Raw genomic sequence first — 18,570 nt, forward strand, 5'->3', positions numbered from 1 at the left:
GAGAGCCATGGCAAGAGGCTCAATTGCCAGCGCAAAAAGCAAGGGGGACAGGGGGCACCCCTGCCTCGTCCCACGGTGGAGCCTGAGGTACTCGGACCTCCTCCCATTTGTCGCTACACTCGCCATCGGGGCCTCGTACAGCAACCTCACCCATTTAATAAACCCCACCCCAAACCCGAACCTCTCCAACACCTCCCACAAGTACCCCCACTCAACCCTGTCAAAGGCCTTCTCCATATCCAATGCCACCACAATCTCCGCCTCTCCTTCTGCTGCCGGCATCATTATCACATTTAGCAACCTTCGCACGTTAGTGTTCAGCTGCCTCCCCTCACAAAACCCGTCTGATCTTCATGTATCACCCCCGGCACACAGTCCTCTATTCTAGTGGCCAAGATCTTCGCCAGCAACTTGGCGTCTACATTCAGCAGTGAAATCGGCCTGTATGATCCGCACTGCAAGGGGTCCTTATCACGCTTCAGGATCAGGGAGATTAGTGCCCGAGACATCATCGGGGGCAGAACACCCCCCTCCCATGCCTCGTTAAAGGTCCTGACCAACAGGGGGCCCAGCAGGTCCGCATATTTCTTATAAAATTCAACCGGGAACCCATCCGGTCCCGGCACCTTCCCCGACTGCATTGGCCAATCCCACTGACTAGCTCCTCCAACTCGATCGGCGCCCCCAATCCTGCCACCTGCTCCTCCTGCACCCTTGGAAATCGGAGCCTGTCCAGAAAACTCTCCATTCCCCCTCCCACCGCCGGTGGCTCCGACCGGTACAGTTCCCGATAGAAGTCCCTAAAGACCTCATTGACCTCTGCCCCCTGCCGCACCACATTCCCATCTCTATCCTTCACTCCACCAATCTCTCTAGCCGCATCCCGCTTACGAAGCTGGTGCGCCAGCATCCTGCTCGCCTTCTCTCCACACTCATAGACCGCTCCCTGTGCTTTCCTCCACTGTGTCTCCGCCTTTCTGGCGGTCAATAAATCAAACTTGGCCTGCAAGCTACGCCGCTCCCCGAGCAATACCTCCTCCGGGGCCTCCGCGTACCTCCTATCCACACTCAACAGCTCCTCCACCAGTCTCTCCCTCTCCCTCCTCTCCCCCCTCTCCCTATGGGCTCGGATGGAGATCAGCTCCTCCCTAATCACTGCCTTCAGAGCCTCCCACACCATCCCCACCTGGACCTCCCCAGTATCATTGACCTCGAGGTACCTCTCGATACATCCCCGAACCCTCCTACACACCTCCTCATCAGCCAACAACCCCACGTCCAGACGCCAAAGCGGGCGCTGGTCCCGCGCCTCCCCCATCTCCAGATCCACCCAATGCGGAGCATGGTCCGAAATCGTGATAGCCGAATATTCGGCCTCCTCCACCCTCGGGACCAGTCCCCTGCTCAAAACAAAGAAATCAATGCGGGAATAAACCCTGTGCACATGGGAGAAAAAGGAGTACTCCCGAGCCCTCGGCCTCCCAAACCTCCAGGGATCCACTCCTCCCATCTGGTCCATAAACCCCCTCAACACCTTGGTCGCCGCTGGCCTCCTGCCTATCCTAGAACTAGAACGATCCAGTAGGGGATCCAGCACCGTATTGAAGTCCCCCCCCCATGATCAAGCCCCCCACCTCCAGGCCAGGAATGTGGCCCAACATACGCCTCATGAAACCAGCATCATCCCAATTTGGGGCGTACACATTAACCAACACCACCCTCACCCCCTGCAGCTTACCGCTCACCATCACATATCTGCCGCCACTATCAGCCACAACCTCAGACGCCTCAAACGCCACCCTCTTCCCCACCAGGATCGCCACCCCCCGGTTCTTCGAGTCGAGCCCTGAGTGGAAAACCTGCCCCACCCACCCCTTCCTCAGACGGACCTGGTCCGCCACCTTCAGGTGGGTCTCCTGGAGCATGGCCACGTCCGCCTTCAGCCCCATCAGATGCGAAAACACCCGGGCCCACTTAACCGGCCCATTCAACCCCCTCATGTTCCACATAATCAGCCGGATCAGGAGGCACCCCGCCCACCCTCCCCCATAGCCCATCGACTGCTCGCCCCTGGCCATCACCCATTCGGCCCGTTTCCCACGGCGATAGAACCTCACCCCGACCCCCCCAAACTCCTCCCTGGCCAATCCAGCAGAAACCCGGTATCCACTAACCCCCCCCCCCCCCCCCCCCCCCCCCCCACAGACTAGGACCCCTCCTAGCCGCGACTCTCCCTCCACTGTACTCCCGTGAGCCAGCTGACTTCTGCTGACCCCGGCAGCTCCCGCTCTAACTCCGACCCCTCTCGATATGAGGTCCCCCCTCCTCCCCTGCATCAGCTCCTGGGCACCGCTTCAGCGCGGGAAACCCGGTCTAATAACCACGCCCCTCGCCACCAGCTCCACCCCCTCGTCCCGCAGCGTGGGAAACCAGAGAAAAGCCCGCGCTTTCACACTGCCCCACCCCACAAACGCAGCTCCCAAACCGCAGTCCCAACCCAACCACCAACTCCGTACAAACAAAGACACAGATCAACCACAAACCCCAGTACCCCCCTTAGAACACAAAACCATAACCCACATCGTCTGAAAGCGAGAGAGAAAACAAAAACAAACAGAATAACCCGCTACAGCATAAACAATGATACATGAATAGAAAAACTCCCACAGCCCCCAATCTCTAGTTCGAGTCCAGCTTTCCAGCCTGCACAAAGGCCCACGCTTCCTCCGGGGACTCAAAGTAGTGATGCCGGTCCTTGTAGGTGACCCACAGGCGCGCAGGCGGCAACATGCCGAACTTCACCTGCTTTCCATGGAGCACCGCCTTCGTCCGGTTAAACCCGAATCGTCGAATCAGCGCCGTTTGGGGCCCTTAAAAGAGCCCACAAGTCCTTTTAAAGCGGGAGCTGCCGAACGTGCGGCTCAGCTCCGCATAGCCGCAACCGGAAGTCCCCAGACCCCCATGAGTGAGCCCGCTGCCTGGAAGACCCCTATGAGAGAGACCGCTGTCTGGAAGACCCCCATGAGTGAGACCATTGCCTGGAAGACCCCCATGAGTGAGCCCGCTGTCTGGAAGACCCCCATGAGAGAGACCGCTGCCTGGAAGACCGCCATGAGTGAGACCATTGCCTGGAAGACCCCCATGAGTGAGCCCGCTGTCTGGAAGACCCCCATGAGAGAGACCGCTGCCTGGAAGACCGCCATGAGTGAGACCATTGCCTGGAAGACCCCTATGAGAGAGACCATTGTCTGGAAGCTAGAAAGCGATCTAGACAGAGGCAGTGAAAACAGAAACACTGCTTAAACTCATCTGTGCAATACACCTGCCGACTCAGGCCGAGGAAGCAGCACCTGTCAATTCCTGGAAAGGGAAAACCAGTCAGCTGGGTTTAAACCCCCTCAGATCAGGGAGAGGTTCCGGCTGAAGGATGCTGCGGTGGGTCTGGTCTAGCTACGGGGAGGGGGAGGGTTTAGGTAATGTATCTTCTCCCACCACCTTTTTGAATAACTTCAACATAAACTTCCGGTCTCGAACTTCGATCCCTCTGCTATACCGACAGGTTTTGGTGGCTTGACCGGTTTTCCAGATCATGGGCCTTGCCCCACATCGACACGCTCTCCCGAATCGCTACAGTCAACCCGGACTCCAGTTTACCCATCCTGTCTCTGTGGTCCAAGAGGACCGTCTCGATGTTGGCACGGGTGAGGGAGCGAGAGCCGACAGCTAAACCCTCCCCCCCCCCCCCCACTCACATCCTGATGTCCCGCAATGCCCACAACTCAGACAAGCAGCCTAACATCTCGGAGCCAAAGTCGCCCAAGCTGCCAACGATTCTCTTCCTCGCCATAGATTGCTGGCTGGTTTGGGCATCAATAAACACACAATATTGAGATATCATTAGCTCTGCAGCAAAACATTGGCCCCATTTTTACCTCGCTGTGACCAAGATGTTCCCCATAATCTCCCTGCAGCCCTTCAGCAGAATGAATCCCGTGAACAAGGCACAGCTTTATCCAGTTAAGGACGTTGGATTGTGCCCACTGGTATCGATCGAGCCAGTGGTGATTGTTTCCAAAGCGGCCTCCTCATTGTGGGCGGAGGAGGGAGCTCTGGCGAGCGACGGTTTCAGAGGTCAGTAACTGGGTGGACGTTCCTCGAGCTCTGGGATCTTCAGGCACCGGCCCCTAGAACCTGGCCTGGTAACAATGGCCCCATTATTACACCTCAAGCTTCTATTGTTGGATACCGGGTGGCTTGAGCTTCCACTCAGGCAGCGGGTGAAGGCCGCAAGAGCCCTGAAAATGTCTGTCATCCATTCTGAAACTGACATCTACGACATTATTCAGATCCTGGGCAAAGGGACATTTGGTGAGGTGGCAAAATGCTGGAAAAGGAGCACTGGCCACTTTGTCGCCATCAAGATTCTCAAGAGTGACTCGTATCGAGCTCGAATCATCAAAAATGAATTAAAGATGCTGAGGGTGCTGGGGTCAGTGGACCCCGACCAATATCACTTCATCCGATTCTTTGAGTGCTTCCACGATGACATCAAGTCGTACCTGGTGTTTGAGCTGATGGAGCAGAACATATTTGAGTTTCAGAAGGAGAATAACTTTGCCCTCCTCCCGGCCAGGCACATTCGGACGATTACCACCCAGGTGCTGAGGGCACTCCAGAAACTAAAGGACCTGTCAATCATCCACGCCGACCTCAAACCCGAGAATATCATGATCATCGATCAGAAACGGTTCCCCTTCCGCGTAAAAGTGATCGATTTTGGATCTGCCAGCATATTTCACGAGGTGCGGTATGTGAAAGGTAGGAGTGCGTGCTAGCTCCCTATTTACTGACCCTCGGCCCTGCCTCAGTGAACTCCCAACAGGGTGGCCGTTAAGGCCCAGCCTGGGACACGCCAACTGTGTCCGGGGGAGAATTTCCGAAGGCCGTACAGCAGCGGCAATGTTCATACAGCATCCCCTTTCCATCGTCAGGCGTTCCCTGGCCCCCCTCACAGGAGTGTGAGCAGACAAGATTGGACGCCGAGTCACGTAAGGAGACATTCGGACAGGTCACCGAAAGGTTGGTCAAAGCGGGTTATAATCCAGGAGACACGAGCAGGAAGGCTAACACAGTTTATTTACAATACAGCAGTAAAGCTGCTGCCACGGCCGAGAGCAATAGGATTCCATCCCAGGGCTACCAGTGCTGCTAATCCAGGTTAGGGCCGACATTTCAAGGGCTCAGTTAACGAGCCCCGGCTGGGCGGGCCTCCGTCTGCTACCCAGGAAACCCGTACACCGCGAGCTCCACAGGGACATCTAATCATGATTCCCCTGTGGTCCTGGTGGGAGTTATCGCATTGTTACAATACCCTGGGGTATTAGAACATAGAACATAGAACAGTACAGCACAGAACAGGCCCTTCGGCCCTCAATGTTGTGCCGAGCCATGATCACCCTACTCAAACCCACGTATCCACCCTATACCCGTAACCCAACAACCCCCCCTTAACCTTCCTTTTATTAGGACACTACGGGCAATTTAGCATGGCCAATCCACCTAACCCGCACATCTTTGGAATGTGGGAGGAAACCGGAGCACCCGGAGGAAACCCACACACACAGGGGGAGGACGTGCAGACTCCACACAGACAGTGACCCAGCCGGGAATCGAACCTGGGACCCTGGAGCTGTGAAGCATTTATGCTAACCACCATGCTACCCTGCTGCCTGTATTGTGTGGTCAATTTCAGCCCCACTTCACCCGCAGTCGCAACACAGTTAAAATTAACTTTTAGCATTAAAAATATCCAAACTCTTTAGTCTTTGGCTGCTCAATAATTACTGTCACCAGGCTTGTAAATTTAAATGCAATAATAATAATAATCGCTTATTGTCACAAGTAGGCTTCAATGAAGTTACTGTGATAGTCACCACATTCCGGCGCCTGTTCGGGGAGGCCGGTACGGGAATCGAACCTGTGCTGCTGGCCCTGTTCTGCATTACACGTCAGCTGTTCAGCCCACTGTGCTACACCAGCCCCTAAATTTTATCAATAACAGTCTGATTCAATCAACAACACATACAGCCGGTTACCTCCTATCTAATTTCTAACCTCCCCCCCCCTTTAACCTGTCCCACCCTTTATACACACACAAGACAAACAAACACAGAGGGGAAAGTGGGGAGAAAAAAAATACTAAAAGTAAAAGTGTGAGAGTCTCTATTTCAGATGGACGTCTTCCAGTTAGATCTCCCTTCAGCCAAGATCTCCAGTTGGATGTCTTTGCGTTCAGTCTGCAATAATTTTCAGTGTAGCCTCATCAGGGTCTTGAGACTTCCCTGCAGGCTCAGAAATAGCAGGGAGGAAGCATTTGAGAGAAAGGGAGGGAGCAACACGCAGCTTCTCCTCTGAGTCCAGGAGCTTTCCGCCAAATCCTCTGAAAACCCCACCTGACAGGACCTAATCGCTGTCTGTTGCTAGGCAGGACACGGTCCTTGGACAATCCATTGGCCGCCGGCCAACCAATTGAAGCGAATCTCTCCAGTCTCTCAGGTGCCATAAAGTCTGGGTTCTGCTGTTTAAATCTAAATCTCCTCAGCGGGGTTTACTATTTTGTACATTTTGAGTGCCTCACTTCCTCTGCTCGGCTTAATCCATTAAATCTCCATTAAATATCTACGGACCAAAAACGATAAAGAAAAAGTAAAAGGAATAGGAAAAAAGGGAATCAAGAGGAAGGGCCCTTACAGCAACCCTCCGCCCCTCACCTCCCCCTCCCCCCCACCCCGCTCTCATGACGATGGGGCCTCCTTTGCCTTTTCACATGTGGCTATGTGTCTACCGTCAGTGAGACTGCGTTGGGGGGCGCACAGTAGATGGAGGGGGGGGGGGGGGAAGGGGGAACCGCCTCTTCTACAATGAGCATCAAAGAGCCGCTGCTGGGGTCTCTTGCTCGACGGTGACCTCCAGCTGGGGTACTGGCAGTTCTGCTTCCGTTTGGGAGCCCGAGTCCTTGCGTCCTTGCTGGCTGACTCTCGGGCCCTGCCTGTAGGCCGGTACGAAGGAGATTGAGGGTGCTATTTTCGCTAGGCCTTCCTGGAATACCTCGGGATACTTCCCTGGACTTCGAATAAGCTGTTGATGCCAATCCAGGCGGATTTGTTGCAGCCAGTCTCTTCCCAGAAGGCCCTGGCCCTTGTACTACAACTAAGAGGAGTCGGAACATCTGCTGCCCATGTGTGGCCGGAGGAGGTTGGGTCACGTGTGTACTGTCCGGGGAGGGGGATCCCGTTCTCCTGTATGGGGGTCGGCCGATATTGAGGACGCTGGAATCCATGGAACCCTGGAGTTTCTGAGCTCCTTTTTCGGTGTTTCCATGAGATTGTGCCAATTCTATGGCCCTTTGAGGTCCAGGGTAGATTCGACAAGCAATTTCCTCTGGGTTGAGACATTATTTATCCCGCATACTAGTCAGTCCCGCAGCATCTCTGGGAAGGGCGGTCTGCACTCACAGTGTTCCGCCAGTTCCCGAAGTCTTGTTAGGAGTTCCATTACTGATTCTCCGGGGGGGGGGGTCTTCCAGCCGTGTCGAGTCTATAACAATATCAATATCACAGACGGTTTAGAATCATTGGGGTTTGCTACTAGCTCTAGATGTCCGGGACTGCCAGGTAGGTCAGGCTTTTAATGATGCTGAAACTGGGGCTCCACAGGTGGCCAGGAGAATCACCTTCTGTCGGTATTCACCTTCTATACCCGTTCCCCGAAAGGAACGTTGCATTCTTTCGTCAATCTTCCAATCTTCCAAACCGCCCCCACCCCATCGGATTCTCCTTATTCCTGGAATCGTTTGACTCTGAAAAGTCCAGAACTTTTTCATCCCATCCCCGTCGCCAGTGTGACGTTCCAGGAGAAACGAGCAGGAAGGCGAACGCCGGTTATTTATAACACAAACGTAAAGCCACTACTGCGGCCTATGGCAATAGTGTCCCGAGCCGGGACCACCAGCACTTCCAGTCCAGGTTTAAAGGGCTCAGTTGCTGGGGACACCCCTGATCTTGGTGAGGGTTATCACAAAGAGGTGGGATATAAGGGAGAGAGATAGCGAGGTGGAGAGGAGACGATTCCAGAACTTAGGACCCAGGAAGTTGAAGACACCGACGCCAACGGTGGAACAGTTAAACTCGAGAATTGCGAGAGACGAAAATTGGTGGCGCCGATAGATCTCAGAGAGTCGCAAGGACGGAAGAGGTGATGGAGCAAGGACAAGGAGGGATTTGAACACACCAATAAGAAATGTTACATTTCAAAGCTGAGCATATTCAAGTGACCTTTGGGGATTCCCAATTTGAGAAATAGACGGCACGTGGCACCTTTTGGTGGGTCAGTGCAGATTCAATGGGCCGAATGGCACTGTTGAGATTCTATTCTAAATATACAGGGCCTTGGGAAAAACATGGGGAGTGTGATTAGTTCTGGATTGATTAGGGACTTTGGGGACAGAGTTGGACAGCAGAACTAGTTTCCGCCTGACATGATGCTGGGACAGAGAGAGAGAGAGAACAGGGCAGTGGTATTAGTCGGGGAATGATACAGAGGGGTCGGGGACAGAGAAAGGTGTTGTTTTGGATTGTTCCCCCCAGGACAGGCCACCATGGGTGGCTTCTTCGATGCTAGAAACATTTGTGGTTCTAAAAAGGGCAACATGGTGGTGCAGTGGTTAGCACTGCTGCCTCACGGCGCCGAGGACCCGTGTTCGATCCCGGCTCTGGGTCACTGTCCGTGTGGAGTTTGCACATTCTCCCCGTGTTTGCATGGGTTTCGGCCCACAATCCAAAGATGTGCTGGGTAGGTGGGTTGGCCACGCTAAGTTGCCGCTTAATAGGAAAAAATGAATTGGGTACTCTAAATTTATTAAAAAAACAAAAATAGAAACATACATACAGAATAGAAGCAGGAGGAGGCCATTCGGCTCCTCTAGCCTGCTCTGCCATTCATTATGATCATGGCTGATCATCATGTTCAATACCCTGATCCACCCCCTCCACACCCTTTAACCCCTTTCGCCCCAAGAGCGATATCGAATTCCTTCTTGAAATTACACAATGTTTTTGCCTCAACTACCTTCTGTGGTGTAAACTCCACAGATTCACCTCTCTCTGGGTGAAGTAATTTCTCCTCAACTCAGTGCTAAAAGGTTTTCCCCTTATCCTCAAACTATGACCCCTTGTTCTGGACTCCCCCAACATCGGGAACATTCTTTCTGAATCTACCCTGTCTGAACCTGGTAGAGTTTCCCTGAGATCCCCTCTCACTCTTCTAAACTTGAATGAATAAAATTCTAACCGACTTCTCTCCTCATATGACAGTCCGGCCCTCCCAGGAATCAGCCTGGTCAACCTTCGCTGCCCTCCCTCCATAGCAACAACATCCTTCCTCAGATAAGGTCACCAAAACTGCCCACAATACTCCAGCTGTGACCTCACCAATGCCGATACAATTGTGGTAAAATATCCCTATTCCTATTCTCAAATCCTCTCGCCATGAAGGCCAACATACCATTTGCCTTCTTTACTGCCAGCTGTACCTGCACGCTTACTTTCAGCGACTGATGCACGAGGACACCAAGGTCTCGCTGAGTATCCACCTCTCTCAATTTACACCCATTCAAATAATAATCCGCCTTCCTATTTTTGCTACCGAAGTGGATAACCTCACATTTATCCCCATTATACATACCCACTCACTTAACCTGTCCCAATCCCGCTCAAGCATCTCTGCGGCCTCCTCACAGTTCACCCTCCCATCCAACTTTGCATCATCTGCAAATCTGGATGGGCATGTTTGAACTGGTTGGAGAATGGATTTGACCGAGGGGTGGCGAAATGAGGCTCCATAATGCCACTGGTGATGGAACTAAGAGAAAACAGTGTGTGAATGTTGTTTCTACCCACTTCCGGCTCAGACCCCACCCACCCCCTCCCTCCACAGCGCCCCAACTGACAGCTCTTGGTGTCAGCAGATCACACTGCCATTCTGACTAATTGGAGAGAACAAAGAACAAAGAAAATTACAGCACAGGAACAGGCCCTTTGGCCCTCCCAGCCTGCGCCGATCCAGATCCTTTATCTAAACTGGCTAGTTGAAAGAAGACAGAGAGTGGTAGTTGATGGGAAATGTTCAGAATGGAGTTCAGTTACAAGTGGCGTACCACAAGGATCTGTTCTGGGGCCGTTGCTGTTTGTCATTTTTATAAATGACCTAGAGGAGGGCGCAGAAGGATGGGTGAGTAAATTTGCAGACGACACTAAAGTCGGTGGAGTTGTAGACAGTGCGGAAGGATGTTGCAGGTTACAGAGGGACATAGATAAGCTGCAGAGCTGGGCTGAGAGGTGGCAAATGGAGTTTAATGTGGAGGAGTGTGAGGTGATTCACTTTGGAAAGAATAACAGAAATGCGGAATATTTGGCTAATGGTAAAATTCTTGGTAGTGTGGATGAGCTGAGGGATCTCGGTGTCCATGTACATAGATCCCTGAAAGTTGCCACCCAGGTTGATAGGGTTGTGAAGAAGGCCTATGGTGTGTTGGCCTTTATTGGTAGAGGGATTGAGTTCCGGAGCCATGAGGTCATGTTGCAGTTGTACAAAACTCTAGTACGGCCGCATTTGGAGTATTGCGTACAGTTCTGGTCGCCTCATTATAGGAAGGACGTGGAAGCTTTGGAACGGGTGCAGAGGAGATTTACCAGGATGTTGCCTGGTATGGAGGGAAAATCTTATGAGGAAAGGCTGATGGACTTGAGGTTGTTTTCGTTAGAGAGAAGAAGGTGAAGAGGTGACTTAATAGAGGCATACAAAATGATCAGAGGGTTAGATAGGGTGGACAGCGAGAGCCTTCTCCCGCGGATGGAGGTGGCTAGCACGAGGGGACATAGCCTTAAATTGAGGGGTAATAGATATAGGACAGAGGTCAGAGGTGGGTTTTTTACGCAAAGAGTGGTGAGGCCGTGGAATGCCCTACCTGCAACAGTAGTGAACTCGCCAACATTGAGGGCATTTAAAAATTTATTGGATAAGCATATGGATGATAAGGGCATAGTGTAGGTTAGATGGCCTTTAGATTTTTTCCATGTCGGTGCAACATCGAGGGCCGAAGGGCCTGTACTGCGCTGTATCGTTCTATGTTCTATGACTTTACCCACCACAGACGTTAGGCTCACCGGCCTATAGTTACCGGGGTTATCTCTACTCCCCTTCTTGAACAAAGGGACCACATTTGCTATCCTCCAGTCCTCTGGCACTATTCCTGTAGCCAACGATGACCTAAAAATCAAAGCCAAAGGCTCAGCAATCTCTTCCCTGGCTTCCCAGAGAATCCTAGGATAAATCCCATCCGGCCCCGGGGACTTATCTATTTTCACCTTGTCCAGAATTGCCAACACTTCTTCCCTACGCACCTCAATGCCATCTATTCTAATAGCCTGGGTCTCAGCATTCTCCTCCACAATATTATCTTTTTCCTGAGTGAATACTGACGAAAAGTATTCATTTAGTATCTCACCAGAACCATTCCTGTGATGAGAAACGTCAGTTATGAGGAAAGGTTGGAGAGGTTGGGACTGTTCTCCTCGGAGTGGAGAAGGCCGAGAGGAGATTTGATAGGAACGTAGAAACTAGGGGGCAGGCGGAGGCCATTCAGCCCTTCGAGCCTGCTCCGCCATTTGTCACAATCATGGCTGATCCTCGATCCCTATGCCACATTCCTGCTTTCTCCCCATATCCCTTGATGCCATTAAAATCTTAAACTAACTCTTTATGAATACATTCAGTGACTTGGCCTCCACAGCCTTCTGTGGTAGAGAATTCCACAGGTTCACTGCTCTCTGAGTGAAGAAATCTCTCCTCCTTTCAGTCCTGAATGGTCCACCTTGTATCATGAAACTGTGTCCCCTGGTTCTCCATTCCCCAGTCAGGGGAAACATCCTCCCTGTATCCAGTCCGACCAGCCCTGCTAGAATTTTAGACGTATCAATAAGATCTTCTTTCATCCTCCTAAACTCTAGTGGATACAGGCCCAGTCGAACCAATCTCTCCTCAAAGGACAGTCTCGCCAACCCCGGTATCAGCTGAGTGAACCTCCACTGCACTCCCTCTATTGCAAGTATATCTATTGCAACTGCACGCAATATTCCAGGTGTGGTCTCACCAAGGCCCTGTGTAACTGCAATAAGACATCCCTACTTCTCAACTCAAATCCTCTCGCAATGTAGGCCACCACACCGTTTGGCTTCCTAACTGCTTACTGCACCTTCCTCTCCACTTTCACTGGCTGGTGTACAAGGCCACCCACATCCCTTTGTACTTCCCCACTGTGGTGAATGAGATTCACACGGTATTATAAGTTACCAATGTCACTCTGTTCCCATTGTATATACGTACCGATATTGTAAGTGCAGTTGCACTACCTGACCACCAGGGGGAGTAGCTCTGGGAATACTGGGCTCCCCCCTTGGCTCCGCCCAGAACTCCTCCCCCTGGAGCTGCTGTATAAAGATCCGTGCCACAGAGCCAACCGGCCAGTTCATCGAAAGTTCAACGGCGAACAGGCTGGCTCTGTTGTAAGTATATTAAAACCGCTATTCTAATCCTACAAGCACGTGTCCGTAGAATTGATGGTTCCATCACCCACTTCGAAACATATCACCATTTCAATAATTACTCTTCCTTTCTGTTTTTCGCACCAAAGTGGATAACCTCACATTTAGCCGCATTGTACTGCACCTGCCGTGTGTTTGCCCACTCACTCAAATTGTCTAAATCGCCTTGACGCCTCCTCATACACTCACAATTCCCTTCAGTTTTGTGTTGTTAGCAGAATTGGTAATGTTACATTTAGTTCTCGCATCCACCTGGACCAGAGGGGTACCAATATCTTGGAGGGGCGGGGGGAGGGGGGGAATCTGCTAATGCTCTTCGGCAGGGTTTAAACTAATTCAGCAGGGGGATGGGAACCTGAATTGTAGCTCCAGTATACAGGAGGTTGAGAGTAGTGAGGTCATGAGTAAGGTTTCAAGGTTGCAGGAGTGTACCGGCAGGCAGGAAGATGGTTTAAAGTGGGTCTACTTCAAAGCCAGGAGCATCCAGAATAAGGTGGGTGAACCTGCGGCATGGGTTAGTACCTGGGACTTCGGTGTTGTGGCCATTTCGGAGACATGGATAGAGCAGGGACAGAAATGGTTGTTGCAGGTGCCGGGGTTTAGATATTTCAATGAGCTCAGGGAAGGTGGTAAGAGAGAGGGAGGGATGGCATTGTTAGTCAAGGACAGTATTTCGGTGGCAGAAAGGACGTTTGATGTGGACTCGTCTACTGAGGTAGTATGGGCTGAGGTCAGAAACAGGAAAGGAGAGGTCACCCTGTTGGGAGTTTTCTATAGGCCTCCGAAAAGTTCCAGAGATGTAGAGGAAAGGATTGCAAAAATGATTCTGGATATGAGCGAAAGTGACAAGGTAGTTGTTATGGGGGACTTTAACTTTCCAAATATTGACTGGAAATGCTATAGTTCGAGTATTTTAGATGGGTCCGTTTTTGTTCAATGTGTGCAGGAGGGTTTCCTGACGCAGTATGTAGATAGGCCAACAAGAGGTGAGGCCACATCGGATTTGGCACTGGGTAATAAACCAGGACAGGTGTAAGATTTGGAGGTAGGTGAGCACTTTGGTGATAGTGATCACAATTCAGTTACGTTTACTTTAGCGATGGAAAGGGATAGGTATAAACCGCAGGGCAAGAGTTATTGCTGGGGGAAAGGCAATTATGATGCGATGAGGTAAGACTTAGGATGCATCGGCTGGAGAGGAAAACTGCAGGGGATGGACACAATGGAAATATGGAGCTCATCCAAAGAACGGCTACTGTGTGACCTTGATAAGTATGTACCTGTCAGGCAGGGAGGACGATCGAGTGAGGGAACCGTGGTTTACAAAAGAAGTTGAATCACTTGTCAAGAGGAAGAAGGAGGCTTATGTAAAGATGAGACATGAAGGTTCAGTTAGGGCGCTCGAGAGTTACAAGTTAGCTAGGAAGGACCTAAAGAGAGAGCTAAGAAGAGCCAAGCGAGGACATGAGAAGTCTTTGGTAGGTAGGATCAAGGATAACCCTAAAGCTTTCTATAGGTATGTCAGGAATAAAAGAATGACTAAGGTAAGAGTAGGACCAGTCAAGGACAGTAGTGGGAAGTTGTGCGTAGAGTCCGAGGAGATAGGAGATGTGCTAAATGAATATTTTTCGTCAGTATTCACGCAGGACAAAGACAAAGTTGTCGAGGAGAATACTGAGATACAGGCTACTAGACTAGAAGGGCTTGAGGTTCATAAGGAGGAGGTGTTAGCAATTCTGGAAAGTGTGAAAATAGATAATTCCCCTGGGCCGGATGGGATTTATCCTAGGATTCTCTGGGAAGCTAGGGAGGAGATTGCTGAGCCTTTGGCTTTGATCTTTATGTCGTCATTGTCTACAGGAATAGTGCCAGAAGACTGGAGGATAGCAAATGTTGTCCTCTTGTTCAAGAAGGGGAGTAGAGACAACCCCAGTAACTATAGACCAGTGAGCCTTACTTCTGTTGTGGGCAAAGTCTTGGAAAGGTTTATAACAGATAGGAATTATAGTCATCGGGAAAGGAATAATTTGATGAGGGATAGTCAACACGGTTTTGTGAAGGGTAGGTCATGCCTCACAAAACATATTGAGTTCTTTGAGAAGGTGACCAAACAGGTGGACGAGGGTAAAGCAATTGATGTGGTGTATATGGATTTCAGTGAAGTTTTTGATAAGGTTCCCCATGGTAGGCTATTGCAGAAAATACGGAGGCATGGGATTCAGGGTGATTTAGCGGTTTGGATCAGAAATTGGCTAGCTGGAAGAAGACAAAGGGTGGTGGTTGATGGGAAATGTTCAGCCTGGAGTCCAGTTACTAGTGGTGTACCACAAGGATCTGTTTTGGGGCCATTGCTGTTTGTCATTTTTATAAATGACCTGGAGGAGGGCGTAGAAGGATGGGTGAGTAAATTTGCAGATGACACTAAAGTCGGTGGAGTTGTGGACAGTGCGGAAGGATGTTGCAGGTTACAGAGGAACATAGATAAGCTGCAGAGCTGGGCTGAGAGGTGGCAAATGGAGTTTAATGCAGAAAAGTGCAAGGTGATTCATTTTGGAAGGAGTAACAGGAAGACAGAGTACTGGGCTAATGGTAAGATTCTTGGTAGTGTGGATGAGCAGAGAGATAGAACGTAGAACAGTACAGCACAGAACAGGCCCTTCGGCCCTCAATGTTGTGCCGAGCCATGATCACCCTACTCAAACCCACATATCCACCCTATACCCATAACCCAACAACCCCCCCCCCCTTAACCTTACATTTATTAGGACACTACGGGCAATTTAGCATGGCCAATCCACCTAACCCGCACATCTTTGGACAGTGGGAGGAAACCGGAGCACCCGGAGGAAACCCACGCACACAGGGGGAGGACGTGCAGACTCCACACAGACAGTGACCCAGCCGGGAATCGAACCTGGGACCCTGGAGCTGTGAAGCATTTATGCTAACCACCATGCTACCCTGCTGCCTCGGTGTCCATGTACATAGATCCCTGAAAGTTGCCACCCAGGTTGATAGGGTTGTTAAGAAGGCGTACGGTGTGTTAGCTTTTATTGGTAGAGGGATTGAGTTTCAGAGCCATGAGGTCATGTTGCAGTTGTACAAAACTCTGATGCGGCCGCATTTGGAGTATTGCGTGCAGTTCTGGTCGCCGCATTACAGGAAGGATGTGGAAGCATTGGAAAGGGTGCAGAGGGGATTTACCAGGATGTTGCCTGGTATGGAGGGAAGATCTATGAGGGAAGGCTGAGGGACTTAAGGCTGTTTTCGTTCGAGAGAAGAAGGTCAAGAGGTGACTTAATTGAGCATACAAGATGATCAGAGGATTAGATAGGGTGAACTGTGAGAGCCTTTTTCCTCGGATGGTGATGGCTAGCACGTGGGGACATAGCTTTAAATTGAGGGGGGATAGATATAGGACAGATGTCAGAGGTAGGTTCTTTACTCAGAGAGTAGTAAGGGCATGGAATGCCCTGCCTGCAACAGTAGTGGACTCGCCAACACTAAGGGCATTTAAATGGTCATTGGATAGACATATTGCACTTGTCAAGAGGAAGAAGAAGGCATATGTTAGGATGAGACATGAAGGTTTAGTTAGGGCACTTGAGAGTTACAAGTTAGCCAGGAAGGACCTAAAGGGAGAGTTAAGAAGAGCGAGGAGAGGACACGAAAAGTCGTTGGCGGATAGGATCAAGGAAAATCCTAAGGCTTTCTATAGGTATATCAGGAACAAAAGAATGACTCGAGTAAGATTAGGGCCAATCAAGGATAGTAGTGGAAAGTTGTGTGTGGAATCAGAGGAGATAGGGGAAGCGTTAAATGGATATTTTTCGTCAGTGTTTACACTGGAGAAAGACAATGTTGTCGAGGAGAACACTCAGGTTCAGTCGACCAGGCTAGATGGAATTGAGGTTCAAAAGGAGGAGGTGTTAGCAATTTTGGAAAATGTCAAAATAGATAAGTCCCCTGGGCCAGATGGGATTTATCCTAGGATTCTCTGGGAAGCCAGGGAGGAGATTGCAGAGCCTTTGTCCTTGATCTTTATGTCGTCTTTGTCGACAGGAATAGTGCCGGAAGACTGGAGGATAGAAATTGTTGTCCCCTTGTTCAAGAAGGGGAGTAGAGACAACCCTGGTAATTATAGACCTGTGAGCCTTACTTCGGTTGTGGGTAAAATGTTGGAAAAGGTTATAAGAGATAGGGTTCATAATCATCTTGAAAAGAACAAGTTGATTAGCGATAGTCAACACGGTTTTGTGAAGGGTAGGTCATGCCTCACAAACCTAATTGAGTTTTTTGAGAAGGTGACCAAACGGGTGGATGAGGGTAAAGCTGTTGATGTGGTGTATATGGATTTCAGTAAGGCGTTTGATAAGGTTCCCCACGGTAGGCTATTGCAGAAAATAAGGAAGTATGGAATTGAAGGTGATTTAGCGGTTTGGATCAGTAATTGGCTAGCTGAAAGAAGACAGAGGGTGGTGGTTGATGGCAAATGTTCATCCTGGAGTTCAGTTACTAGTGGTGTACCGCAAGGATCTGTTTTGGGGCCACTGCTGTTTGTTATTTTTATAAATGACCTGGAAGAGGGTGTAGAACATAGAACAGTACAGCACAGAACAGGCCCTTCGGCCCTCAATGTTGTGCCGAGCCATGATCACCCTACTCAAACCCACGTATCCACCCTATACCCGTAACCCAACAACCCCCCCCTTAACCTTACTTTTATTAGGACACTACGGGCAATTTAGCATGGCCAATCCACCTAACCCGCACATCTTTGGACTGTGGGAGGAAACCGGAGCACCCGGAGGAAACCCACGCACACACGGGGAGGACGTGCAGACTCCACACAGACAGTGACCCAGCCGGGAATCGAACCTGGGACCCTGGAGCTGTGAAGCATTTATGCTAACCACCATGCTACCCTGCTGCCCAAGAAGGATGAGTTAGTAAATTTGCAGATGACATGAAGGTCGGTGGAGTTGTGGATAGTGCTGAAGGATGTTATAGGATGCAGAGGGACATAGATAAGCTGCAGAGCTGGGCTGAGAGGTGGCAGATGGAGTTTAATGCGGAAAAGTGTGAGGTGGTTCACTTTGGAAGGAGTAACAGGAATGCAGAGTACTGGGCTAATGGCAAGATTCTTGGTAGTGTAGATGAACAGAGAGATCTCGGCATCCAGGTACATAAATCCCTGAAAGTTGCCACCCAGGTTAATAGGGCTGTTAAGAAGGCATATGGTGTGCTAGCCTTTATAAGCAGGGGGATTGAGTTTCGGAACCACAAGGTCATGCTGCAGCTGTACATAACTTTGGTGCGGCCGCACCTGGAGTACTGCGTGCAGTTCTGGTCACCATATTATAGGAAGGATGTGGAAGCTTTGGAAAGGGTTCAGAGGAGATTTATTAGGATGTTGCCTGGTATGGAGGGAAGGTCTTACGAGGAAAGGCTCAGGGAATTTAGGTTGTTTTCGTTAGAGAGGAGAAGGCTGAGAGGTGACTTAATAGAGACATATAAGATAGGCAGAGGGTTAGATAGGGTGGACAGTGAGAGTCTTTTTCCTCGGATGGTGATGACCAACACGAGGGGACATAGCTTTAAATTGAGGGGTGATAGATATAGGACAGATATCAGAGGCAGTTTCTTTACTCAGAGAGTAGTAGGGGTGTGGAACGCCCTGCCTGCAACAGTAGTGGACTCGCCAACTTTAAGGGCATTTAAGTGGTCACTGGATAGACATATGGATGAAAATGGAATAGTGTAGGTCAGATAGGCTTCAGATGGTTCCACAAGGTCGGCGCAACATCGAGGGCTGAAGGGCCTGTACTGCACTGTAATGTTCTATGTTCTATCATTGATACATACATATTGTGAACTGCTGTGTTTCAAGAACTGATCCCTGCAGTACCCA

General features: G+C 50.5%; 1 protein-coding gene across 1 annotated transcript in view; it reads left to right on the forward strand.

The window, feature by feature from the left end:
• Positions 1-18,570, forward strand: part of LOC119957786 (homeodomain-interacting protein kinase 4-like) — a 53,567-nt gene that overhangs the window by 11,874 nt on the left and 23,123 nt on the right. Inside the window, exon 2 of the mRNA XM_038785871.1 lies at positions 3,972-4,818. Within this exon, the coding sequence (XP_038641799.1) occupies positions 4,206-4,818 (613 nt within the window). The 5' untranslated portion in view covers positions 3,972-4,205. The remainder of the gene's footprint in view (positions 1-3,971; positions 4,819-18,570) is intronic.

This window comes from Scyliorhinus canicula, chromosome 27 (genome assembly GCF_902713615.1).
Source record: "Scyliorhinus canicula chromosome 27, sScyCan1.1, whole genome shotgun sequence".
NCBI classification, from domain to species: Eukaryota; Metazoa; Chordata; class Chondrichthyes; order Carcharhiniformes; family Scyliorhinidae; genus Scyliorhinus; species Scyliorhinus canicula.